Source organism: Leptonychotes weddellii, chromosome 14 (assembly GCF_054177405.1).
Source record: "Leptonychotes weddellii isolate Sample4059 chromosome 14, ASM5417740v2, whole genome shotgun sequence".
NCBI classification, from domain to species: Eukaryota; Metazoa; Chordata; class Mammalia; order Carnivora; family Phocidae; genus Leptonychotes; species Leptonychotes weddellii.
This window is the reverse complement of record NC_138382.1, coordinates 42,588,412-42,614,589: the sequence shown is the minus strand read 5'-3', so window position 1 is coordinate 42,614,589 and position 26,178 is coordinate 42,588,412. Positions and strand designations below refer to the sequence as shown.

Here is a 26,178-nt window from a genome sequence, read left to right as displayed (position 1 = left end):
AAGAAGGAAATGGTAATTGACAGTGACCTTTATCCCAGTATCCGACAGAGGTTCTGAGTGACATCACACCAGCTGGTATACACCTGTGCTTTAAAAAGTAAAAATACATTTTTTACTTGCCTTAATTTTTTCTTTTTTTGGGTTAGACAACAGACATTTATTTTTCACAGTTCTGGAGGCTGGAAATCCATGCCAACATGGTTAAGTTCTGGTAAGAGCTCTCCCTCTTCTTGGCTTGTAGAGGGCTGCCTTTTTTCTCTTGTCCTCAGGTAGCAGAGAGAGTAAGCTCTGGGGTTTCTTCCTCTTCATATAAAGGGTACTGATTCCTCCATTGGGCTCCACCCCCGTGATCTCATCTGATCCCAATTACCTCCCAAAGGCCACACCTCCTAATACCATCACACTGGGGGTTAGAGCTTTACGTATGAATTTTTGGGGCACACATTCAGTCCATAGCAGAAGCATAATACAAATTAGCAATATTTGAATTCAAAGTAGGGTTATTGCTGCAAATCTTACAGACATTAAAAGAATAATAAGGGAATATTATGAAACTTGATGTCAATAAATTCAACAAACAGATATAATGGAAGACTTACTTAAAAGGCACAACTTTCTGAAACTGACAGAAAATGAATAAAAAATCTGAGTAAAAATCTGAAAATACAGTTTAGTATTATACTATATGTTAAAAATTAAGTTATTAATTTTTAAAAATTAAAAAAATCTGCCTCAGTTTTTAAATTTCAGCTATTCTATCAGCTCTGTCATTCCATCCCCCTGTTTTTACATGCCTTACATATTGGGTTCTCAAATCCTATGTCTTTTTTTTTTTTTTCAACCATAAAAATACTTTCTAGCTAGTCCAAAGATTTGGAAATAATAGAGCAAGTGGTTACTGACTTACTTGGAGAAGTTCATTTTCCCCTTTAAAAAATTAATAAAATAATTAGGATATCTTTTATAAATATTCAGTGGGTCAGCTGAGCATTTATCTTATAATAATTTTACTTTCACTATTTATTTTTAAAACCATAGCAAGATCGGATACAACTTGTCCAAGGTTGGATCAAAGATTTGCCGTCTTCCTTATTACTGAGAATCTGAGCCAATCCCTACCGGCCTCCGGAAGGCCTATATTTAAGAGAATATTATTCTCTTTAAGAAAACATTTTTTTAAAAAGGCTGCCTTTTCTTCAGCACAATGTATGTGGTGAATTAAACCACACCAATAAATCCCACCCGCTCCTATCCTTCTACCCTTCTCGCTTTGTGAGAACCAGGTGTCCTCTTCCAAATGGTGAAGATCCTACGTTTGTGAAATGGCTCAGTACGGGTCTCTGCTGTAAGCATCTGTGCATCCATCCATCACTGCTGTCGCTGTCTCTGCAGTCTGACAGGATTACATGCGACGTTTTCATCTTTAGAATGTTTACTCCCATTTTTAATGCCAGCATATCTACACTGGTGACTGAATAAATAAGTGAGTGAACCAGGGAGAGTGTTAACTGGAATGGATGTTTGAAGAGCCAGAAAATGATGGGGTGTGAGAGCCGTGTGGCAGGGCTCTGTAGGGCTGCACCTGCTTACCCTGACTTCATCTGGTTCAGAAATAACATGGGCATTCAGAAGCTTGGAAATCACGCATGTCTTTGAAGATGAAAATGAGGCAACCGTGTTTCTCCCAACTAATCTAAAATGAAATGATATGGCGGCCCAAAGTTGGGGAGGTAGATTAGTTGGGGAAAAAAAAGAAAGAAAGCTGCCTCTCAGACAGGAATCTCTCTAATTTGGGGTTGTCTTGCGAGCAAAGATAGCACTTAATGAGTAGGCAGGAGTAAAACAGTACAAAAGGTTGATGGAATCACATTTTTAGGCACTGTCCTTCATTGGAGCCTGGGAAAGTCAGGTGATATTCATTTTATGCACACACACACACACACACACACATCTCTAAAATAAAAACCTAACCTGCTTTTATTTGGCTTCTGGGGTATTAGAGAAGAGTTCCATGTACTGTTCTAGCTATAGAGAAAAATGGTGGGAAGATGAGAGATCAGACTAGTCATTCTTCAGTTCTGAAGAGCTAGAATTTTAGGTAACACATGGGAAAGGAGCAGTCCATTTGAGAGAGAGGTGGGACAGATATCTTCATCTTTGAGGAGGGGATCCTTCAGAGCAGCACCTCAGCTGGTAATATTGGACCTCAGTGAGTTGGCAGTGAGCTTACAGATGCAGGTGGGAGTCCTCAGATAACTAAAGTACAGGAGGTTCAGTTTGTTTTCACTTTTTGGTTTCACTTAGATACAAAGAGTCCTTCATTTAGTGTTCTCTGTTCATTCACTCAGCAAACATTCAGTGAAGTTGGCTCTGTGCCGGGCACCATCCTAGCTCCAGGGACCCCAGCACTGAAAATGACATGGAACATCCCACATGGTGGGGCACCTCTGGGGCATTTCCCTTAGCTTCCTGGGGGTGAATTGCCCTGTTGGCTGATCCTGCCAGAAGGAGTCCTCCACCCCATAGATGAGATATTGAACTTCTTTCCCCCCAAGTAATATCAGCTTTGGTTTCTCTCCTCTCTGTCCTACCCACCCTCCTGTACTACCAACATCTCTTTAGAGGTGGTCACAACTAGAGAAGATGGATCTCTCAAGGGTGAATGGGAGAATTGCTTCAGTTCTTCCTCATCCTGGAAAGGAGACTTTGAATTTTCAACTAATAAGGCAGAAGACATCAATAGGAAAAGAAAAATAAGAACTTTCCCTGCCAGGGTTGCCTAGTTACCTCATCAACATTCCCTTGCAGCCCAGCAGAATTCTCTCTGCATATTTTTATAGTGCACATGTTTTATTGCTATAATTGATCTATTAAGCAGAAAATATGGAGAACACATGGAGCTCCTGTCAATTTTATGCTGTTTATTTGGGTTTCCATTTTTCTCTTTCCATAAGACTTCATTCTTTATTGTCCTTTTCATTCCGAACTGGAGTTAATCCTGTGAAGAAATCACATCACTATCCATGTTGGTACCTTTAACTTTGTAGCTTAAAAAGCAAAAGCCAATACACTAACCTCAAACTAAACAGCACATTGTGGACTTTTCAAAGGCAGACACCAAGTGTTCATCAGCTCTGTGTCCGTGGTGCCTAGCCTTGAGTCTGGCACATAAAAGGTCTTTAGTAAATGTCCATTGATTGAATGAGCAACTGGCTTCAGAGATTTATTGAGAACCAGCATTGTACGGAATGCTATTCATAACATGAAATTGGATTATAGCTTCTGCCCAGGGGGCAAAGCTTATGACTTGTTCTTTCCTTTCTGGAGACTGGACAAGGACAGAGAATAACAACTGTGTTGTTGCCAGTGTTCCACTTTGATTAGCCAAAGAAGCTTTCCGCATGGGGCTGCAGCGCCATTAGTAACATCCACATTCTGTCTGGCATTTATAGAAAGTTATTCACTGGAGACCTCCTAGGTTCTGGGCACTGTGCTCTCCAAATCAATCCACATCAATAGACCTGGGCATTGTCACCATCTGTCAAGGCATTTGTATTCAAAACAGTGAGTTTCCCCTCATTCTTCTTAAACACACACACACACACACACACACGCTCACACACTGAAGACTGTTTATGAAGCAAACTGTCGACAGAACAACAAATGGAAGTTTATTTGTCATCCCTTTACCCAGCCAGTCAGGCAGCCCTCCAACTCTGTGCTCCTCAAACGTATACTTCTGAGATTTTGTTAAAGTGCAGACTTAGATCTCCTAGGTCTGGAGTGAGGCCTGAGTGCCTGCATTTCTAACAACCTCTCTTAGTAACCTAAAGTGTCATCCAAGGACAGTAGATTTGGCATCACCAGGGAGCTTGTTAGAAATGCACATGCTTAGGCATCACCCCGGACCTACTGGATCTGAACCTGCATTTTAACAAGATCCCACCTTAACATCTGAGAAGCACTGCTCTAACCATTTAATAAACCTACTGTATAAATTATGGGCAGGGGTCCTAAAGGGGCTCTGAGTTGGTCAGTAAGGCCAGATGGATTTCCTATTCCCTTTTTCATTTCAAAAGTCTTCTGGGTATCTGCCCCAATACAGCATTTGACACTCAAAGACACAGATGCCTTTTGGTTCAGCCATTCAGTGGTATGATGAAATTGTTATTATCCATCCTGGATTGCCAATGTCTTTAAACATGGGAGCCCACCCACCAATCTATCCCATCTCCAGAGAACTTTACTGTAGGTGAAAAAGTTTGAGCAGAAGAGACATCCTCAGGTTTGAGCATGTCAGAATGGTTAATGCATTTGGATGAGCACTGAGGAGATAGAGTTTCTGTTTCCTTATCTGTAAAATGGAGATAAAAATACCACCTGTTCTAGCTTCCTTTATAGTCTTGTTGTGAGGAGCTTTGAAACCTACATGTGAAGGAGCTTTGAAAACATAAAAATGTTCATGAGGCTTTAAAGCAGATTTAGTAAGAAAAAAAATCACATATGTTTCAGTGCCAAAGAATTCTGGGTTCAAAATTCAGCCTTACCATTTACTAATTTTGCGATTTCTGCCAAATTATTTAATCTAGTTGAGCCTCTGTTTCTTTCTGTGCTAAGTGGTCATAAAAACATCCACTGTGCAAGACTGTCGTGAGGATTAGAATGTTAATAATATGCGTAAAGGATCTGGTGTATAGTAGAGTTTAATAAATGGCAGCTGGTAGTGGCACATTAAGGGACGTGATGGAGAAATAAATCCTCCAAAGATGACTTTTTTCCCCCTCCAGTAAGCCTTTTACATTGAGGCAAAAAGAAAGGGTGACTTTAAAGCTGGTTAAAGTTTTGAATAAATGTCCAGCCAGTTCAAGAGATTGCTATCTTCAAGTTCATTATCTAAGTATCTCTGGAAGAAAAATCTCTAAACTTCATACGGGGTTTTAATATTTACTGAAATGTTTGTGAGTACCAGCCACTGAAGGGCTTTGTGACAAGGAGTTGCTATGATTATTCTGTGTCATGAGAGGTGCTAGAGGGTCTTTCGGGGGCTGTGCATAGGAGCCTGCCATCGTATGGGGGAAGGTTTCACATTGGTGTCCATGCAAGCAGATACTCCAGGCCCCGGGGAAACAGCCAAACAAGTGATACCGACGCTCATGTAAGGCAATGAAAGAACATTGTTCTGAGGACCATGGTAACTGATGGCACCCTCATTATCAGAATAACAGAACAGCCTAGTCTTATTTGCTGGAGACATGAAGGGGCAGCTGTTGGGTGGTCAGCAATTAAGCATTTGTGATACAGAGGGACCATTGTTTTTGTGTGTTTTTTTTTAAGATTTATTTATTTGTTTGAGAGAGAGAACACAAGCAGGGGGAGAGGGAGAGGGAGAAGCAGGCTTCCTGCTGAGCAGGGAGCCCGATGCGGAACTCGACCCCAGGACCCCGGGATCATGACACGAGCCAAAGGCAGACGCTTAACCGACTGAGTCACCCAGGCATCCCGATGTTTTTTTGTTTTTTTTTTTTTTAAGATTTTATTTATTTATTTATTTGAGAGCGCACACACGTGGAGGGCTGGGGCAGAGGAGGAGAGAGAGCCAGAAACTTGAGCAGACTCCGTCCTGAGTGTAGAGCCAAGGTGGACTCGATCTCACAACCCCCAAGACCATGACCTGAGGTGAAACCAAGAGTCTGATGCTTCACTGACTGAGCCACCCAGGTGCCCCAGTATTGTCTATTTTAAAAGAAAAAAAAAAAAAGCCAACCTCACCATCCTTTCTCTATCTTCCCAACCTCTAGCTCATATTTTTATTTTGGAAAAGCACTTTTAGGGCCCTCAGTTTTCTCAAACCTCTTTCCAGGCCGACTAAGCCTTTGGGAAGGTATTCTTTTCAGGGAAAGATTGCCAGGGGTTTGCAGAGTTTGCGTGGTGATGTCCTTCGTGGTGATAGTTTGAAGCACCCCGGAGTGTGATTTCACAGATGGCCTCAGGCAGAGAGTGCCACGGGACCTGCTTTTCCACATGGATCTCTTTGTGGGGGGTGTTTGTGTTCAGCACCATGAGCGGAGGAGAAAAAACCCACCTCGTAGATGTGGCATTTCAGTGGAAAGCTAACAGGAAGAGAGTGAGATAAGAGGGAGGAAGTGAGCAGACGGGGGCTTCAGGGGGTGGCCAGAGGAGGCTTGCACCTGAATGATCAGCAGTTCTGACAAAGAACAGCTTGTGAGAGGGAGTACGCATGTCTCAGGTGTTTTTGTTTTTATGTTTTTACCTGAATGACCTAAGGTTGAATGCATCACCATGCCATGTTTGAGTGTGGAATAGCAAAACCCCATCTATGTAGGGCAAGAGCAGTACAGTGGGATCATGCTCCAAGTTCATTGTAGCAGATTCCATGATGGGCTCTTCTGAATCTGGCTGCAGCTGTTGGCCCATTTTGCTAGGGCTTGATCCACAAGTGGATCAGTTATCTCCTCTCTGTTTCCAAGCCACAGGACACAATCGTTACCTCCAGCCAATCTATACTTGTGGTCTTTAGGGAATTTGTGGATGGAAGGTCTGGGTAAAGGGACTTCAGGAACCAGCAGGAAAGACAGGTTGAAGGGCATCACTTCTTAGAATATAAGGCTATGTGGAAAGAATATTTACTAGGAGTCAAGAAACTCGATTTCAATCCTAACTATGCCCATACTAGCTATGGGATGTTGTTAGGCAAGTAAATTTATCTTTTAGAGACCCAGGGATAGTGATAACTACTACAAATCTACTATAAACCACACCAGGATTTTGTAAGGGTCAAATGAGGTAATAAAGAGGAGAGTACTGAAGACCAAAGCTACACTTTCCAAAATGGTAGCCACTAGCTGCATGTGGCTATTTGAATTTCAATTCATTCAAGTTCAGTAAGATGAAAAATTCAGTTCTTAAGTCACACTAGCCACATTTCAGGTACTCACTAGCCACATAGGGCTAGTTGGTACCATATTGGACAACAAAGATAGAGAACATCTGCATTATCACAGAAAGTTTTGTTGTACACCCCTGCCTCAGAACTCTAGGGTATGGTATCAAAGGTGTAAAGGATGAAATATTACAGGGGTGATAAATGCTGTCATAGTTAAGGATTCTTAGAAAGAAACAAAACCCTCTCAAGTTAGCTGAAGTGAAACAAGAGATTTATTTATTTTTCTAAAGATTTTATTTGTTTATTTGAGAGAGAACGCACTAGAGAGAGTGAGCGTGAACAAGCAGGGGCAGAGGGAGAGGAAGAAGCAGGCTCCCTGCTGAGCAGGACCTTGGGATCATGACCTGAGCCAAAGGCAGATGTTTAACCCACTGAGCCACCCAGGCAACTGAGCCACCCAGGGATTTATTTGATTAATTCAGGGAAAATCTATGGATCTCAAGGGCTTCAGAAATAACTGGAACCAGGGGTGCCTGGGTGGCTCAGTCGTTAAGTGTCTGCCTTCGGCTCAGGTCATGGTCCCAGGGTCCTGGGATCGAGCCCTGCATAGGGCTCCCTGCTCCGCAGGAAGCCTGCTTCTCCCTCTCCCTCTCCCACTCCCCCTGCTTGTGTTCCCTCTCTCGCTGTCTCTCTCTCTGTCAAATAAATAAATAAAATCTTAAAAAAAAATAATAATAACTGGAACCAATTCCTAGAAGATTAACAGGAACTCAAGAAACCACTGTCCTCACTGTTTCTCTTTTTCTCTTGTCGTCTTCTTCCTATAGCCACTTGTGCTCTTATATCTGTTTCTCTGTATGTCAGTGACATTTTCCTTCTCCTCTCCCCTCTCCTCCTCTTCCCCCCCCCCCACCCCGCTCCTTATTCTCCTTCCTTCCTTGTTCTTCTCTTCTCCCTTCCCTCTCTGCAGAGCAGCTTTCTTAACTGCACTGCATGTGGTCCAAATAGGGCTCAATGAGGCCCAGTTTTCATTGTTTCTCAGGAACAATGCCTGACAAAGGCTGGGCCCTGATCCCAAATTCCGAGGAGAGATATTCTTATTAGCCAGCATGGTGTGATAGCCACCCCTGCTCCAACCAGTTATATTTAAGAGCATGGGGTAGCGATTCCATGCTTACTCAATAAAGGCAGTGGGGAGTGCTCTATAAAGGGGCCTATGTGGGATGGGGATGGGCCCTTGACTAACATGTTCATGTTAACCTCTTGGACAGTCCATTAGCCTATGTCCACACAGGGAAGAGTTGCCAGAGATTTGACCAAGGCCATGAAGAAAAAGAGTTATTTGTGTGGTTTGAATCACCATTACAGATGCTCAGGGGTTTGGCGTGTCCTCAATATCCTTATACCTGGGTGGAAGTAGGTACTGGCAGAAGCGAGGTGGAAATCAGATCTAAGCATTTGTCGTTCCTACATGCAAACTGGGTACTAATAAGACCCTTTTCTCTTCAGCCTTTAGAAAGAAACATGAGGTTCTCTTGGAGACTATTCAAGAGGAAGGTGGAAGGGGCCGCCTAAAAGAGATTAAAAGCTGCAGACCGCAAGCCTGGGGCCAGAGGGCTGGCAGTGGAAAACCCTGCTGGGTTGTGACCTCTCCCTGAAAAGTTCTAGGTGCCTTTTTGCTTCCTGCAAAAAAAAGGAAGAGAAGGAGAAGACCATGTCCATAGCCTTGAAGCAGGTGTTCAACAAGGACAAGACCTTCAGGCCCAAGAGGAAATTTGAACCTGGCACACAGAGATTTGAGCTCCACAAACGGGCTCAGGCATCCCTCAATTCAGGCGTGGATCTGAAGGCGGCTGTGCAGCTGCCCAGTGGGGAGGACCAGAACGACTGGGTGGCGGTGCACGTGGTGGACTTCTTCAATCGGATCAACCTCATCTATGGCACCATCTGTGAGTTCTGCACCGAGCAGACCTGCCCTGTGATGTCGGGGGGCCCCAAATATGAGTATCGGTGGCAGGATGACCTCAAGTACAAGAAACCAACTGCCCTCCCAGCTCCTCAGTACATGAACCTTCTTATGGATTGGATCGAGGTGCAGATCAACAATGAGGACATATTTCCAACCTGTGTGGGTAAGTCTGTGACCAGCTTCTTGCTTATTTTGCTGCATCCCACCCAAGCTCAGAAAGTTTGCAGAGGCTTTTTCTAGGACTGTCTCTAAATGCTGGGGAACACCTATTGGTATTTCCCTAAATTCCACTATACCAGCAGTGTCTTTTTCCACATCTAAGATACCTCCTTGAAATTTAAAAAAACAAAACAAAAAAACCCACCAAAACACCAAAAAACCATTTGTGAACTACTTACAGTTATTTTGTGGGCCTCAGTGGTACACATTCCACATGTTAGGGAACATTGCCTTGGTGAGATGTTAGATTTGATCTTGCTGGCTTCCTTAGGACTAGACTCCAAACCCACCCAGTTATCCTGGTAGAATTTTCATTTTTTTGGCTAATTAGTTAAAGTTTCATTAACTCTGGTGCATTTATTGGTATTCGTCTCTCAGGTTAGGGAATCCCAGTGTGAGACTCCATGTGCTTGTTTGGGGATGAAGCAAACAGGGGTTGGCATTCTGGGGAAATAGTGATCCTGGCATTCTGTTCTGCCCACTCCTGATCATTTGTTATTAATTCCAGGCTGTACTGTTAACTGTGGACTCTTATGTAAGCTGCTGGACCCACTAGGACACTTGAAATGCAAATGCTTTCATTTGCTTGGTGCTCTGAGCCATAAAACTCTTCAAGGGGAAGGACCAAACCTTATCTCCCTTTTATATTTCTTTATGCTGCTGATAATTGGATTTTCCATGCACTGACAGGCTGAATTTAAAATTCAGGTTTTGTTTTGTTTTGTTTTTTTAGGCCTGAGATTCAATAGGAATGAGCACTCTCCTACTTCCACTCTTGTGTTTCCAGTATCTAACACGGTGCCCTGGAACCTTTGTAGGCACTCAGGAACTATTTGTGGAATGATTGAGAAAATACTTGTGCTGTTGGACAGTAGTATTAAAAAGCTCTGAGATGGTTTGGGATATAAAAGAAGCATTTGGAACACATTGTTGAAATCCCCTCTAGATGGGATGTGTGTGTCTCCATGTGGCATATGGGAAGTTGAGGTGGGTGTGGGGGGGTATGGAAGTAATTAAGCTAATACCAGGGGGGAGAAAAGTGTATACATTGCATGTACATCTTGAAATATTCAGCACGCAAACCAATTTGCTCAGAATCACCCTGCTGCCTTGCTTGTCCAGCTCTCGCCTGCTCTTGCTCTGTGCTGTTCCTTGCTAAGGAAGGAGATGGTGTGTGTGCTTGTGCAAACTCCCTGAGCTCACCAGCACAGGAGGAAGAAGGCAGGGTTCCAAAACTCCCCCAGCCATGTAACAGGCACCACAGGGGGATGGGACGTTCTTAGGTTCATATCTTTTTGTACTTTCATTGACTGTCAGAGGCTTCTTTTGTTGCTAGGAGGAATTTCGCCAACTGCCAATGCTCTGTGCAGAACATGTGATAGCAATAAAGATAAATAAATGTGGGCAAGGATACGTCCTCTTCGTCTTTCGCCTTCTGTTTCTGCTCCTTGGTGCTTTGAACTCTGGGCACTTCTGCTGTCTCTGGCAGCTGTGGCTACCACACAAGAGTTGGTGACCAGAAATAACATCGCAGAGCCATGGTGTGTTACTTGAGAGTAAGGAAGCTTCTGGCAGTCGGCTTGGAAACTAGGACATCATAGATGGTTTTAGACTTTACTTGGAGGAAATCAGCGGATGCCGCCATGTCCCCCAGAGTCACTGACTTTGCTTTTTCCAGACATTTCCTTAGCCATTCAGTGGACTTGCAGAATATACTCACCTGGTCAGAATCCTCTGTTTCAGCTCTGCCCAACCTTTGCTCCATAGTACATAGTTCTGAGAGACCTTAAGAGGTGCACTGTGCTTTTTTTTTTTTTTTGTCCATGGGAAATAAGTTGGGAACTGCTGAATGAAAACAATTTCTTTACTGCAGGACTTTTAATATGCTAATGTGCATTATAAATCTCTGAGAAAGGAATACTTTAATATGTAGTATTTCCTAATTTGAACCTGTATCTTTTTTTTTTTTTTTTAATGAAGCACCATTAGCATCTTTGGGGAAATGTTAATCTATATAAGTTGGAGTTGTCAAACATTTGTTTGTTTTAGAATTACGTGGGCCTTCTTTTCAAAATGCAAATTCTTTGACCTTCCCCCAACTAAATCAAAATCTCTTAGATGAGACCAAAGAATCTGCACTTGTACTAAGCACCTGCCACTCCTCTGTTTATTTTAACTGCCCAGAATGCTTTTCATTCCCCCTCAAAAACAGTCTGTATCTTACCTCTCTGGTTTTATCTGTCTTGTTTTCTCCTTCTGGAATCCCCCATCTTCTCTAACTAGTGAATTTTCCTGCATCCTTTATACCATGTCCTCTGTGAAGGCTTTCACCCATTAGAATGTAAGCCCCTTAAAGTTATGGAATGTCTTTTATTCATTTAAATATTTCAGTACTAAGTCCAGTCTTGGTGGCTTACAAGTTATTGAATGGATGGATAGACAGATTGATGGATGGAAGGATGAAGGAAAAAATAATCTTTATAAAGTCCCAACATGTCTGTAGTGCTGGTGATCAAAATTTAAACAGAACCTCTGAATCCCTTTATCACCCTCCTCAGTATATCCTGCACCTTGCCTTCATAGAGTTTAATTTTCTCTGTTTAATTTTTCCAACGTGAAATGTTAGAGGTCAGTAAAAACCACTGCCATCCACCATTACCCTAAAGGTCTTCATCAGCATCCTGCTCACCTCTGTCATTTGCCCTTGGATTAAATTGTTTCTATCTTTTGAAAAAAACTTATCTTTAGGAGCCACTTTCTCTGTTAGAATTCATTTCCTCCTCTTCTTCCTCCCCCTGATTCCAGCCTACTTTTCATCTTTTTGATCTTTGTCTGCCGTGAGTCATTATCATGGAAATGATCAAGATGTCTGTCAGGATAAAGTAAAAGAAGAATTCTCTGCAAACAGCAGACCCTGGGTAGATGAGAAATGGGAAGTTCTGCTTAGCATTATGGCTTTGGATCCCAGGCATATTTCTGTGTTCTTGCCTGGGAATTGGGAGGGGTTCAGACTTCACCTCCTCCCCACTGTGATCCAAGGAAATAGGACCGGAAAATACTGACAGATGTGAAGGCTTCACCCTCAGTTAGGTATTAAAGCATATAAACAGCTGTTGATCTCTGCCATTGAAACATGGGGGGAAAGAAAAGCTTTCATCTGTTCCTGGATCCTAGTTTAACTAGGATACCCATACTATTTTGAAGTCGAGTGTTCTCAGTTGGGAGCATACCAAACAGATGTGGCTCCCTCGTGAACCATAGTCTCCTCCACTCCCCGTTGATCCCCTTCAGCTTCCTTTGTGAAAAAGTCAACAGATGTCCCTGTGAAAGCTTCTAAGACAGCAGTAACTTTAGAAGCAGAGGCCTCCTCCTCTTCCATTGTATCTCTTCAACCACTTTTAGAGATAACAGCAGAAAAATAGCTACATCCTTCTTCTTTATTCTATTGCCTGTCTAGTTAACAATAATTTTCATGTTCTAGCCCTCAGCTTCTCTGTTTTTCTGTTATATAATAGGACGTAATATCTTAGTTCTAACACTAAGGAAAAAATGAGCGGAAAACTTAGAGCTCCTCCAACTCATGTTTTTAAAAAGTCTCTGAACAGGAGGATTAAGACATTTAAAAATTAATTACATGATCTCACCTACCTTTATGGTTTTAGAATAGATGGGTGTCAGGGAAGGAGAGAGCAGGGAAGGAAAGCGAGAAAGGCGAGGGAGGGGACTCACGTCTCTTGACCTTGCTAAGAGCAAGCTGTTAATCTTTCTTAATTCTTGCAATAACTAAATTAATTAAATATTCCATTTTACCACTGAGGATGCTGACATTTAAACAAGCTCAGGGGCTTTCCCAAGGTCGTACAGCTAATAAGTCATTCAGAAGTCAGAGTTTGGGTTCAAGAGTAGTGAAAAATCCATGCCCTTGTCCCCCCCTACCATTCATAGCATGAATCTTTATTTTGCAGATTTTCCTTCACATGGCTAAAGATTTCTCAATCAGTGGTTCTAGGAGGTTGTCTAGGATGGAGAAAATTTTACAAAACCTGATTTTGTTATAACTTTTAAGGAAGTGATTTTTTTTATTTGTTTGTTTTATTTTGTTTTGTTTGCTTCTTTTTAAAAAATCACCACCGAAATGCCTGGAGTGTGTGTCCAGGCACTGTAACTGTTTCCATGTTACATTCCAAGATTGGGGAAGGTATGACTTAGCCTCATGAAAACACTTTGTGAGCCTGTAATGATCTATTACTACCATTCGTTCGTTCATTCATTCATTCAATGACTGCTTGTCAAGCACCTGCTCGGAAGCAGGCCCTATTTTAGGCACTGAGAGAGCAAAGCAGAGTTCATGTCCTTGAGCAGCTTCCATAATGTCCAGAATGTCTGGTTGCTCTGTACGGTTTTCTACAATGAGTAGTTTGTTCAGTGGTCAAGTGCATTGTGGAAATAGTCGCATCCCTTTGGCATGAGGCTACAGCTGAGTTTCATCCTCTCTCAAAATATTGTGGCAGGAAACGTGAGACTATAAAAATGTCCATGGGGAGAACTTTTCAGACATGAGGTGTCAGGGAACTGGGTTTATACTTAGGCTTTAAATTTTAACTTTTTTTTTTTTATTGTAGGTCTCCCTCATTTTTTAGTTTTGATATAAATCTGTATAACACTGGTAAGACAGAACATACATCAGCAAAATGTATTTACCGTGTGGTAGAACTAGCATTGGACTTGCAGAGACTTGAATTAATTCAAGGAGCTCTGCTCTCGCGAGGTGTTCTATGACGTTGGTAAACACATAATTGCTGAGCTTACACGTTTCTGTTTGTAAACTGACAACTGTAATTCAATCTCACAGGACTTTTGTAAGGATTAAAGGAGGCAGTGTGAGTAGAAACAACCAACCAGAGCCATAATCACCTCTAAGTGGTGCTGAGAAACAAATGTGTTCATTGCTTTTCTCTCTCTGCATACATTTCTGCATAACTACCAACCCAAATTCATGGAGACCACTGGGCAGTTTCTGAACAGTATCCTAGAACAATAAAATGCATTATAAAAGACTCAACAAGATTTTTAAAAGTTAGCAGTCTTCATTGCCGAATTGCTCTGTCATGGGGTATAATCTCTCTACAGGTTGTCATCTCTCAAAGACTTTGGGAAATTTCAGTGTTTTTTAAGGAGCTAGAGTTTTGGGGATGAACACCTAACTATAGGGAAAAAGCCATTTGGTTGGGTCTTCTCACTTGGTTTTCAGAAAATTGAGTACTGAACCTGCCCATGTCCAGTGTTAAACCAGCTAACCTCAGCAGAGGGTGGGTACAGGTTAGTGGAGAAGAGGGGAGATAGCCTACCGGTCACATCTGGGACAAGCTACTCAGTAAAATCAGTGTTGGGCAAGGTTACCTCAATTTGATCTCTCAAGAGGATGGGGAAAAGGTTCTCAGGTAGCTTCATGCCAGGAATGGAGCTCCCAAGAAAGCCTTGTGAGCTAGCAAGTTTTCCCAAGGCCCTGGAAACATGATTTGACTTTGGGATCTAAGAGATTGTTTGGCTTTCTAAGAATTTACTAGTTGGGAGGGCTCTAATAATAAAGCTGCCATCTTTTGGACAGGTACTACCCTAAATACTTTACCTACATTATGTCGTTTAAAATGTAAAACAATCCTCTAAGGCACACAGTATGATTTCAATTTCACAGATGAGAAAGATTAAGTACCTTGGCCAGGGTCACACAGGCAGGGCTAGGATTCAGACCCAAGGTGGCCCAACTCTGTAGCCATGGTCACACCTACTGCAACATCCCAAGTCTGTGACATTCGTATCCCAGAACCAATACCATCCTTGATTTACCCTTGCTTGTTACAGATGTTAAATCCTCTCTGGGAAAAGTCCTAAGACAAACCCAGCAGTCACAGTGAGGAATGTGAAAATAGGGCCCTGCGTCTGATAGAAATTATAGTGGGCCCTTACTGATGGGAACTCCAAGGTTCTGCTTTTTTTTTAAAGATCTTATTAATTTATTTGAGAGAGAGAGAGAGAGTGTGTGTGTGAGCAGGGGGAGGAACAGAGGGAGAGGAACAAGCAGACTCTTTCCTGAGTGTAGAGTCCGAGGTAGGGCTTGCTCCTAGGACCCTGAGATCATGACCTGAGCTGAAATCAAGAGTTGGATGCTTAACCAACTGAGCTACCCAAGTGCCCCGGTTCTGCTCTTTTTAAGAACTTTCTTCCTCTGGGGTGCCTGGGACCCCAAGTTTGTTCAGTTGTATATTCATGGAAAACTTGCAGACACAGTTGAATCCACTCTTCCACACCCCCACTGGCTACTGGAGAATTGATGGTCTATTTTGGATGGTCACAGTTCCCTGCCTTGTTAACCCAATACTGCAGTGACTTGGTGGCTCTGTTAATGAGGACAGTGTTAAATAACCACCCCCACTCCACAAATCCCAAGAGATGCCTCTGAAAAATGGTGAGTGCCTCCTTGTGATAAGAAGCAGAGAAGAAGGGAAGTAGATACAGGGAGCTCAGAGGACCTAGAGACTGCCCTGTAAGGGAAGGCTAATTACCTACTGTCCCAACCTGCACTGAGTTCTCCATTACCTGTGCTGTGCAATTTTAATGAGCCAGATCTCAGATGACAAGTGGTTACTTCTCAGCATCAGTTGGGAAGGCAAAAGGGATATGTGATATTCAGTGGAAAACAGAGATGAAAAACAAGCTGAAATGGGCCAGGGGTGGGGCATCTGCTGCTTTAACTTGGTTAGTGAGTGTAGACATGTCGTCCTTCCTTAGCCAGGGAAGGCTACACTATGGAGGTCAATGCTGCATGGAGAAGCAGGCCAGCTCAGAGCCATGCTGTAGGGGATGTGGAAATATATCTGGAAGTGCAACGGGATGGACAAAAGTGACTTAACCAGAACTCTTGCCCAGAACAGAGTATGGAGTTGGAAGGAACAGTGATACAAGCCATTTGGAGTGAGGATGAGACCCCTAAGCATGTACTGGAATTCCCAACTGACTTCTACAGAGAGCACAGGTTTATTTATCTAAGCAGGGCTCATCTGCAGAGCCCTGATACCAGAGGCCTTTCCTCTCTGCCCTCCTGACCAGGGCTCTGCCTCCCTATAGATAGGGTATAGATACTTAAATAATGTCATTTTGAAGGGAGATCCAATTATTGGCCTGCCCTAGATCTCCATGTGTAGAGAGTGATTCATTTCCTTTAAAATACCTTGTAGGTTTAGGGACATGTGTTGTCTGTAAGGTCTCTGCAGACAGGACCTTTCTGTCATTTTAGCTTTAATAACTCATGCTAAATTCATAGTCTAATTCTATCCATGTTTTCCTTCACATAATCAGCTTTTCCATTAAGTCTTCTTCTAGTAAAATGGATGCTTGGGAAAATGAGCCAGTTTGGAGCAGGGAGTGGGGGGGGTGGGAGGGTGGCGCGGGGGGTGGTGGTAAAAAGGAACAAAAGCATTAGTATCTGCCAGACATGACTTTGAATCCCAGTAATCAACTTTTACTAGCAAATCTTCAGTCTCTCTAAGCTTGTTTCTTCATCTATAAAATGCGTGTATCAGTAGCTACTTCATGGGATTGTTGACGGTATTAAATAACATGCTACATTTCAAACACTTAGCTCAGTGTTGGATATGCTTTAAACGTTCCTTCCCTCAGCATCACACGGTATCAGTGTGATGAAGTAGACGTGTCAGGTGAATTGAGGTGAAGAAGGAAAGAACCTCGGATAAAAAATCCACGAATTATATCAAGCATCTGACTGTGGAGTTGATCATCCGTGTTCCCTTCCTCTTTTGCTGCATCTCGTGGAGCCAGTGGAAGAAAGGGGAAACTTGCATGGGATGAGATTAACCCTGCTTGGCCTTGACTGCTGGGGCCAGGAGCAGGTCCACAGTAGGACTTCAGAAGATGCTTCACATGCATAGCCTGTGTGGGCCGCACCAAGCCGATTCCACCTTCTTGTTTCCGCCACAGGATGCAGTGCTTGGCAGAACACTTTGCGCTAAGTGGCCACCCGGAGAACTAATGTATTCCCCAAAATAGGAAGGTGTGGAATTTTTTGTCACTTGGCTCACATTTTCATTTCTCAGAGGAAGTTCAATATTTAAAGAAAGCTTGTCAAAGAATCCTTTTATTATGTGAATACCTCTTTAATGGTGTGTCTCATTGATTCTCAGGGCATGCCTCTGGAAGTGAAAGTGTTTGTCTTCATGGAGAGACAAAATGAATTGTTAGTGTTCTCACAAGAAACGGAGAAATCACTCTTCAAAAGAAGCGATAGGTTTTCGGTGTTTCTGTATCGCTCAGCCCAGGATGGATCCCAAGAGTGGAGAGCAGTGATTAAGGGAGACACTGCAGCCAACTGCTGAGTGTTTATTTTGTTGCTTACCCCAGTCCTGTCATCTGGGAAGGTGCCAGCGATGACAGGCTGAAGTGAGGGAGTGCTGACGCTTGGCAAGGCAGCACAGTGAAGCCTCAGCATCTGGGGACGACCAAGAATTACTTGTGGATGACTTCCTTCAACATCACCTTGGTTGCTGGGCCCAGCAGGAAGTCCTACCGTGGATCCTATAAGAAGCAGAGGGAAGGAAGTTGTTGAATATTGGGGATTTACCTGTGATGGCCCCTCATCAAATATAAACCATCCATATTTTGCCATCCCAAAGTAGGGAAGAAAAAGCCTATAGCTGAGGGCATCTGTCTTCCCATGTCTTTGAAGAGAAATGTGAGCAAATATGTTAATGACATATACCAAGGTCCCTAGGAAACTATCTGTGGGCAGGAACTGTCAAAACACATGGGATGTGTTCTGATGATTTTATTTCTGTTTTCCAAAAGTAGTATAGGACGAACGGCTCATCATCAGTCCAGGTTCAACTCTGTTCCTCGCTTTATGAGCTCTGTGACTTGGCAAGCCCTGAACCTCTCTGAGCCTGTTTCCTCATCTGGAAAATGGGGGTAGTAATGATGATATCTGCTTTGTAAGGTTATGAGAATTAAGTGTCATAATGCACATGAAGCTCTTCGTGAGTTCCCGGCAGAGAGTTAAGTGCTGAATAGATTTGAGCTTTGTTTCCTTTTTGCAGTGATATAAAAAGGGGAGACTTGTGATTTACTGCAGTTTCTAATGCCTGATTACAGAGGAGAATTTCTCCTGCAGCATTCTCTGCACACTCCTTTTCCAACTGAAATAAAAATTGAGAAAAGTTATTGACCATATCGTAATTATAGTAGTGATCTTGGAAAAAAAATAATTCCCACATCCATTAGAATCCCAGTTAAGAATCAAAACTTGACCACCAGCTGAAAGCAGTAGATTGCCTTTTTTCTGTAGGGCAGTAAAATTCCAAAGTTTAAAATACAGTAGTAGTCATATTAACGAACATGTATTACCTCTTCTGGGCCAAACACAGTGCTTAGTTCTTTCTAGATATTTTTTTCTAATCGTCACAGAAGCTCTGGTTGACCATTATTATTATTATCCCTATTTTAAATGAGGAACTTGAGATGACTCTCTCTGCCCGAAGTATGGGCAGAGCTGGACAGTCAAACTGGGATGGTGTAGCAAGCAAGTAATAACAAAAGGTGGGAGCCACCATGACCCTAGGATTCGACAAAGGGAGGGGAGGGGATTACAGGTTCTGGGAGCCAGGGCTCCTCAGCAGGAGCTGGGAGCACAGAGCAAAGACCTGGTCCACAAGCCCTGGAGCCAAGAAGATGAGTCCAAAGAAGAGAGGGCGATGAAAAGTGCCTGGGCATCTGTTCCCTGCTCTGTTCTCCTCCCAGTGCCCCCCCTTGTCTTTGGCACAGAAGCCTGGGGAACCTGTGTTGCAAAGGGTGGGGAATGGATCTGAGAACAAATAGGCAAGTGACTGACTTGTGGAGAAAACAGAAAAATAACAAATAAATGTATGATATAATTTTAGGCAGTGATAAGTTCTGGGAAGACAAAGTTGGAACAGGGATTTGGGATGCTGTAAGATTTGAGATAGATGTAGAACAGTGGTTCTCAATTTTTTTTTCTTTTTTTTCCCTTTCTTTTTGGTCTCAGAACACTTTCACAGTCTTAAAAATTATCGAAAATTCCAAAGGCCTTTTGTTTACGTGGGTTGTACCTATCAATGTTACCATATTAGAAATTACAAGTAGGAAAGTTTACCAATATTTATTCATTGAAAAAATAATAAACTTACCACATATTAACATATATAACATTTTCCATGAGAAGTAATGGGTTCCCAAAACAAAAAAATAGAGTAAGAAGAGTGGCATTGTTATTTATTTTTTTTGTAAATCTTTTTAATGTCTCTTTAGAAGACAATTGGACTCTCCTCTCTGCTTCTGCATTTCAATGTATTATGATACGTTGTTTTACGTTCAAGTCCAGGGTCACAGATAAATAGTTGAAATGTGATGACTTTGTGTGCCCGACGGGACCCCCATGAAAGAACCCCCAGGGTTCCACCCAGTACTTTGAAAACCTCTGATAGAGGTAGAGCAATGGGGAGGCCAGTCCTCTGCACTTGACATTTTGGTTGAATGAACACAAATTAAAATTTCTTTGAGGGTTTGCTGTCCCTTGTGGCGGTGGTGACATTGGTGACATGGTAGTGTAAACCAGTTAGACAACACTGTCCTTAGGGTCCCATTGACCAGTGGGACGTAAACTTTGTGATATTTACCCAGCAGCGCTGATGACCTTTCTCCCCCTGTGTTCATAGTGAGGTAGGCTCTCTCTCACAGACTTTTGTAGGACCACCAAAAGAAAGACGCTCATACTCTCTTGAAAAAAACGAACCCTCCGGTTTCTTTAGCAGTGTGTTCATACTGACCTAAAGAGCGACTTCAAACTAGACCCTTAATTGGTGGTTCTTGATGTGCATCTAGGCAGCATTTTAAAATTTGAGTGGAATTGCTGTGAAATAATTACTGTGCCATACAGTGAGGACTGGTTGACCACCACCGGTTATTCACCTTGCAAACATTTTGCAACAGGTGTTCAAGTTCAGGATGGTGTTCTGTCTGAATCAGAGAGGCCCTGAATGTCTTCTCACCATCAACTGGTACCTATTCTTATAGAGTACCAGCATTAGCCAAAACCTAAGTAATACTTGTAAGCTATTATGGGAAAGAAATTGGATGAATGATCTAGGAAGTATTTGCTCTTTTGGATTATCTGTGACCTGTTCTTTCCATCAGCAGCATAGATAATTAAATTCGGCATTAACTGAGCCCCATGACAAAGGACACTGTGCTGGAGACAGCCGTTAGTCAGCTTTAGATAGACATGACCATAGTGCTTCCAACCTGCAAATGGACAGAGATGAGACAGATTCTGGGGATAGAATAGTTTTTAGGTGGGGTTTTTAAAATATCTTACGCCAGGGGTGCCTCGGTGGTGCCGTCGGTTAGGCGTCTGACTCTTGGTTTCAGCTCAGGTCGTGAACTCAGGGTCATGAGATCGAGCCCCACATTGGGCTCCACACTCAGCACAGAGTCTGCTTGAGATTCTCTCTCCCTCTGCCCCTCCCACTCATGTTCGCACACACTCTTGCTCTCTCTCTAAAATAAATAAATCTTTAGAAAAATATCTTATGCCAAATGAAATGTGTTTTACTGCTTTGTCAGAGGCACATCTCACATCTGCCTTTCTAAATGCATTATGTCATTACCTAGCTTTGATTTTATGCAGTTGCTGTAATAATGATATGTACCATTTACTGAGCATCTACAATAGGTTAGGTGCTTTACAAAGTCCAGTTACTTGGAATAGCCTTTTTAGAGAGGTGTGTTTTGCCTGTTTTCTAAATAAGGAGACCGTCTCAGAGAGGCACGGGGTCCCGCAGCCTGTGGAGGCCTGTAGCAGCTCTGTTTGACTCCATCGTGTTTTTTCACTGGGACATGCACATTCTTGGCATGTGCGTGCATGCCTTCACATAAACTCACAGACGTAAAGATGTTCAAAGACTGAGTGAGAGAGGAAACAAATGAAAGGATAATTCAAAGATGCAAAACGTTTGACTTCTCTGTGATACCAGGGCGTGGGGCCTTTGCAGAAGAAATCCTGCATGGATGAAATAAGGTATTTCAAGTCATGGCCTTGAATGCTGGGGTTTTGACACAGTCACCTGCAAGTTGGGACATTGATGTCAATGGGACAAACCTCCCATTAATTAATAAGGTGAGACAGGTGGTTCAGTGATTTTCATGTGTGTGGTGAGGGTTGATTGTGTGTGTGTGTGTGTGTGTAAAGATTAGAAGTCTCACTGGTTAGGAAGAAGAAGAGGAAAAAAAAGAATATGAGGGTATGCCAGCTTGCTCCATTCAGCGCCCTGTGGTTTCATGCCGAATCACTGGGCAGACCAATATAGTACAGTCTTCAGTTTTCAGGACCATATGTACAATCCCCGTGCCTCCCTCTGCCTCCCCTTCTTTGCTCCTTGGTTGGTTAACCCTATTTCCTCTGCTGTAATGCTAGAAGACCTAGGTCATGAGGTTGCTATGAGGTCTTAGGATAACACATAGATTTGGCATGTAGAAAATGTGCGATAAATATCAACTACCATGATTCCTAATAATATTGCCAATACAGTATCTCTGCAAAGTAGGTGCTGGGTCTTTCTCCCATAGGAGAAGCTGCACATCCCAATTCGTGATTGAGGCTCCCAGAAATAAAACCCTAGAGGCTGCAAGCCCCCCGACAGGTGGGGTCAGAGGCAGGTTTCTGGACCTCCTGCAGAGGTGGACTTTCTCAGCCGTGGTTTCTCAGTCACCCCTCAGACAGTGGACACTTCGGGGCCCGGGAAATTTTTTTAGCCCGAAAACATATTGAGTGTTAGAACAGCCCTGGAATCTGGCTGCCTTTGTCAGTCTGTGATGACTCATGGGGCTGACTGGACGCACTGCTGTTTTGGGTGGCACAGGTGTATGGTTCACCCCCTGCAGCTCCCTGGCCTCCCCGCCATGCTCTCCAGCACCTGGCCTCTGAGCGAGGTCCATGGGGCACTCTGTCAGCTCGGGAGAAAGACAACCAAGAGCAGGGCTCAAGGTTTTCAGATATAATAGAATAGCCTTTTCCAAGACAGTTTGAAAGGGGATGTTATCAAAGTGAACCTTTTAAATTACACACTACATAGATCTGTAAGGACAGGTTTCTTGAAAAAGCTAGGTTTCAGAACGAGGTTCGGGGTTATTAATTCAGCAGCTATTTATTAATAAGCCCCTCCACATTCCAAGTACTGTATTCATCAGTGGGATACAAAGACTGGTCTGCCCGGTCCTTGTGGCTACCTCTCAGGGGCTCCTCCACACCCCTGAGAGCCCTCTGTTCCCATAGTTGGAGCATTTCACCCACCAGAGGCTCTGACTTTCTTCCCAGGTCTTAGTGGCAGGCTGGTCTCTCCTAATCTTATTTATTAGGCCAACCCCACGTCCCACATTCCAAGACCAGGAAGTGAATTCTTGCCTGGAGCTCTACCTGGTACCCCAGTCCCTTAAGACTGGCATCCCACCTTGTCTGCCCAGTTGTGCCCATATTGGAGTCACTTCTGGTGTCCAGACTGATAACACGGTCTGCACTACTTGATGCCAGTCCCTTCCATGCTGAACACTGGCCAGCCCAGTTCCTCTCCCTGTCCCTTATCCTCTTGCCATAGCACTCTGCCATCTGCTGGGGCTCTATTGGTTGCCTCCTAGTGAATTTGCTCCAAGCACCTGCCTCAGCCTCATGGGTCTGTCACGGGTCCTAAACCTCCTGCCACTGAAGAGGGCCTCCTCCCACCAACTTAGCAGAAGCTCAGAAGCCAGCCACAACCTCAGGCTGGGCACCGTGCTTTGAGCAGGGAGCAAGTGAGGGCTCCCAGGCTGGGCAGGAACGGGGCTCTGAATCAAGCTCCCCTCTAGCTGGTAGTGCCCTGACTTTACTGCTCAGGCTTTTTCTAAGGTTAATGCTCTGCGCCTCTGCCCAAACTGAAGTGTGGTAAAAGGCTGAGTGACTGTAACGGGTGGTACAGCCCCTTCCTCACAAGAATTCTCAGTGCCCCCAACTATCTGTGCAGTTACTGCTACTCCTGTCTGTGGGTGTGGCTTCCAACAGGTAGACTGGCTTGCATCACAATGTCTTAGTGGTACTGCAGTGAAATAAGAAAAGGAAAAATGCATCTGACATACTGCATGGGAGGGCCTTATCAGGATGCTCCGTTCATCTCGTCCAGCAGTCCATCTCCTTAATTTAAGAAATAGCAACGTGATTGCTGTTCTCCCATAGTTTCTAGATGTGTTTTTGTTTTCAGTAGGATTCAGGGAAGTCATTATTCCATGCCTTAACAAGAAGGCTTCAGACTAAAAATACTTCGATACATTGTTTTAAATGACATTAAAAAAAAAAAAAACTGAAGTCTTTTTTCCTTGGAGAATAAGCAGTTTCAGATCTAAGGCAGATGTTTCCCTAAGGATGGTTCTCACTCTATTGCATAGCTCACTGCTCATAAATAATGAGTTTGACAAATGTAGGATGCATCAGAGCATTTCAGAAGGAAGGCTTCTGGTGACAGTGTTATGCACATTGTAGTAGCTGAAGGGAGATTTTTTTTTTTAAACCAGAAATGACTACTGTTTTTTCCCCATGAAATGGATCAGAGTCATCAATGATTAGTAGATAAATAGATCTCATATAAATAAGTAAACAAATTTGATAAGAGAGCTATGGCCTCTTAACTGGCTCATGTCCAATAAAATAGGACAGTTATCCCATTGCTTTCAGCAAGGCTTGAAACTCACCAAAAAGGAGTAAAATTAACAAATAACTTTTTATTTTTTTTCCTATAGTAGTCTTTGATATTCTAGGAGATCTTACTACCCAGGGGGGCACAACACTCTTTAGCTCATTCTTCACATAGCAGAAAGATATTTTATTAAAAATCACCAATCAGGGGCCCTTGGGTGGCTCAGTCGTTAAGTGTCTGCCATCGGCTCAGGTCATGGTCCCAGAGTCCTGGGATCGAGTCCCACATCGGGCTCCCTGCTCGGCGGGAAGGCTGCTTCTCCCTCCCTCTCCCACTTCCCCTGCTTGTGTTCCATCTCTCGCTGTGTCTCTGTCAAGTAAATAAAATCTTAAAAAAAAAAAAAAAAAATCACAAATCAGATCATGTTCATTCTCTGCTTAAAAAGCTCCAGTATCTTCCCACTACAACCAGAAAAAAGTCCTAAATCCTTCCCTTGGTCTGCTGCATCCTTCACAAGCAGGCCCTTAGCTACTCAGACCTCTTCTTGCGTCATTTCCCCCTGCCCACCGGACTCCAGGTGTTCTTGGAGCTTCTCAACCCCACCCTCCACCCCTGCTAGTTCTTCCTCCCCACCTCCAAGCCTTTGCACTTTCTGTTCCTCATGTCCAGAACCCTCCGCCTGGATTTTTGTGTAGCTGGCTCCTTGTCATTCAGGTCTCAGCTCAGATTTCCCCTCCTTGGAGAGAACTTCTCTAAACATTTGACATAATATGACATAGATCCTTTCTGTTTGTCTCTAGTAGACCATCTTGTCCAATTTTCTTAATACTGTTTTCATTCTGAAATTATCTTACTCATTTATATTAGTTAACAGGAATAAGAGAACCAGTGGTTCCTTACTAAAAATCAAATGATAAATGAAAATCATCATCATGAATCTGAAAAATTACCTTGTTCAATGCACATGATTGCCTGAAAGAAGGTGTCTAATTCAACATGTATTTACTCGCTGCGTGCCCCGTAACTTCGGGAGGCCAGTCAGACAGTGAGCAAATATTTACCGAATATTTCACACGCACCAGAGAGGTGCTGGTGTGCTGAGCCCTGCAATACTATGGTAAACCAAACAAGCATTACCTTCTCCTCCCGGAACTTAAAATCAAATAGTGAGTGAGACTTTACAAAGGATGGAAGCCCTGTGAGCACAGGAATCCTGCCCAGTTGATGCTGCCGCCCCGGTGCCTAGAGCATCGTGCTCCGTGTAAGCTGACAAATGAACAAGTGAAAAAAATCATTACAAATGTGGGCAGTTTAGCAGAAGAAAATGCAGTGTGCCAAATACATGAAATACAAACGCATGCACAAATACACACATACACACACACACACACACACACAAAGTCTGTAAGGGGGGGGGAGCTCAGAAGTGATTTTTAAGGTGACACTGGATGGCGAGTGGGATTCAGCAAGGGTGAGAAGGCGGGGGAGGGAGGTGGTCTGGGCGGAAGGAGAGAGCCATGTGGAGGCTCCCAGCTGAGAAAAGTGTGGCATCTCCGAGGGATAAGAGGAGGCAGTTGTGAGTGCTGCATAGTGAGTGAGGCAGGAGTGACACGCGGGGGGGGGTTGCCAGGGGGTAGCGGGGCCTTGGAGGCCATGCACGAGAACACGGAGGTCCTGAGAACTCCGGCTTTATTCTGTGGTCGCAGGGAGCCTCTGATGGCAGAGAAGCCAATGTAAGACTTGAACGTTAAAAGGATTGCCCTGGCCACAAATCGGGGAGGGGCGAGGATGGGTGCACGGAGACCAGCTGGGAGCCACTGCAGTGATGCAGATAAGAGATGGTGTGACCCTAACTCAAGTGTGGAGAGAATTTGGTGGATTGGAGAGATTTAGCAGGGAGAATCAGTGATGGAATGTATGGGGATAGAGCAGGGAACAGGAGTAAAGGGTAACTCCTAGGTTTCTGGCTTGAGCATCTTGAGTAGAGCCACTTAGTGAGATTGAGAATCTCGGAGGAGGAATCTGGGGGGCTGGAAGTTTGGATGAGTTGATTTTGCGGTGCTCTGAGACATCCAAGTGAGAATATGCACCGGGCTAGTGGATATACAGGTCTGGGACTCGGAAAAGAGGTGGGCCATGCAAAGGGCATTGAAGCCATAGGTGTGGCTTCACTTAAGGAGGGAGTTTAAAGTATAAAGAGAAAAGGCCTAGGATAGAGCCCTAGGCACCCCAAAGTTAGTGGGGCAGCAGAGTCAGGGGTATGTTGGTAAAGGAGTTGGAGAAGTCAGAGTAAGGAAAACCAGGAGAGTGGTGTTACCAGAGCAGAGGGTAGGAGGGCTGCA

The 26,178-nt window shown here is 43.6% G+C and overlaps 1 protein-coding gene across 4 annotated transcripts in view; it reads left to right on the top strand.

The window, feature by feature from the left end:
* Positions 1-26,178, top strand: part of MOB3B (MOB kinase activator 3B) — a 194,721-nt gene that overhangs the window by 58,380 nt on the left and 110,163 nt on the right. For all 4 annotated transcript variants that reach the window (XM_081803055.1, XM_081803053.1, XM_031031999.2 and 1 more), the window contains exon 2: positions 8,414-9,036. In XM_081803055.1, the coding sequence (XP_081659181.1) occupies positions 8,619-9,036 (418 nt within the window). In that variant the 5' untranslated portion in view covers positions 8,414-8,618. The remainder of the gene's footprint in view (positions 1-8,413; positions 9,037-26,178) is intronic.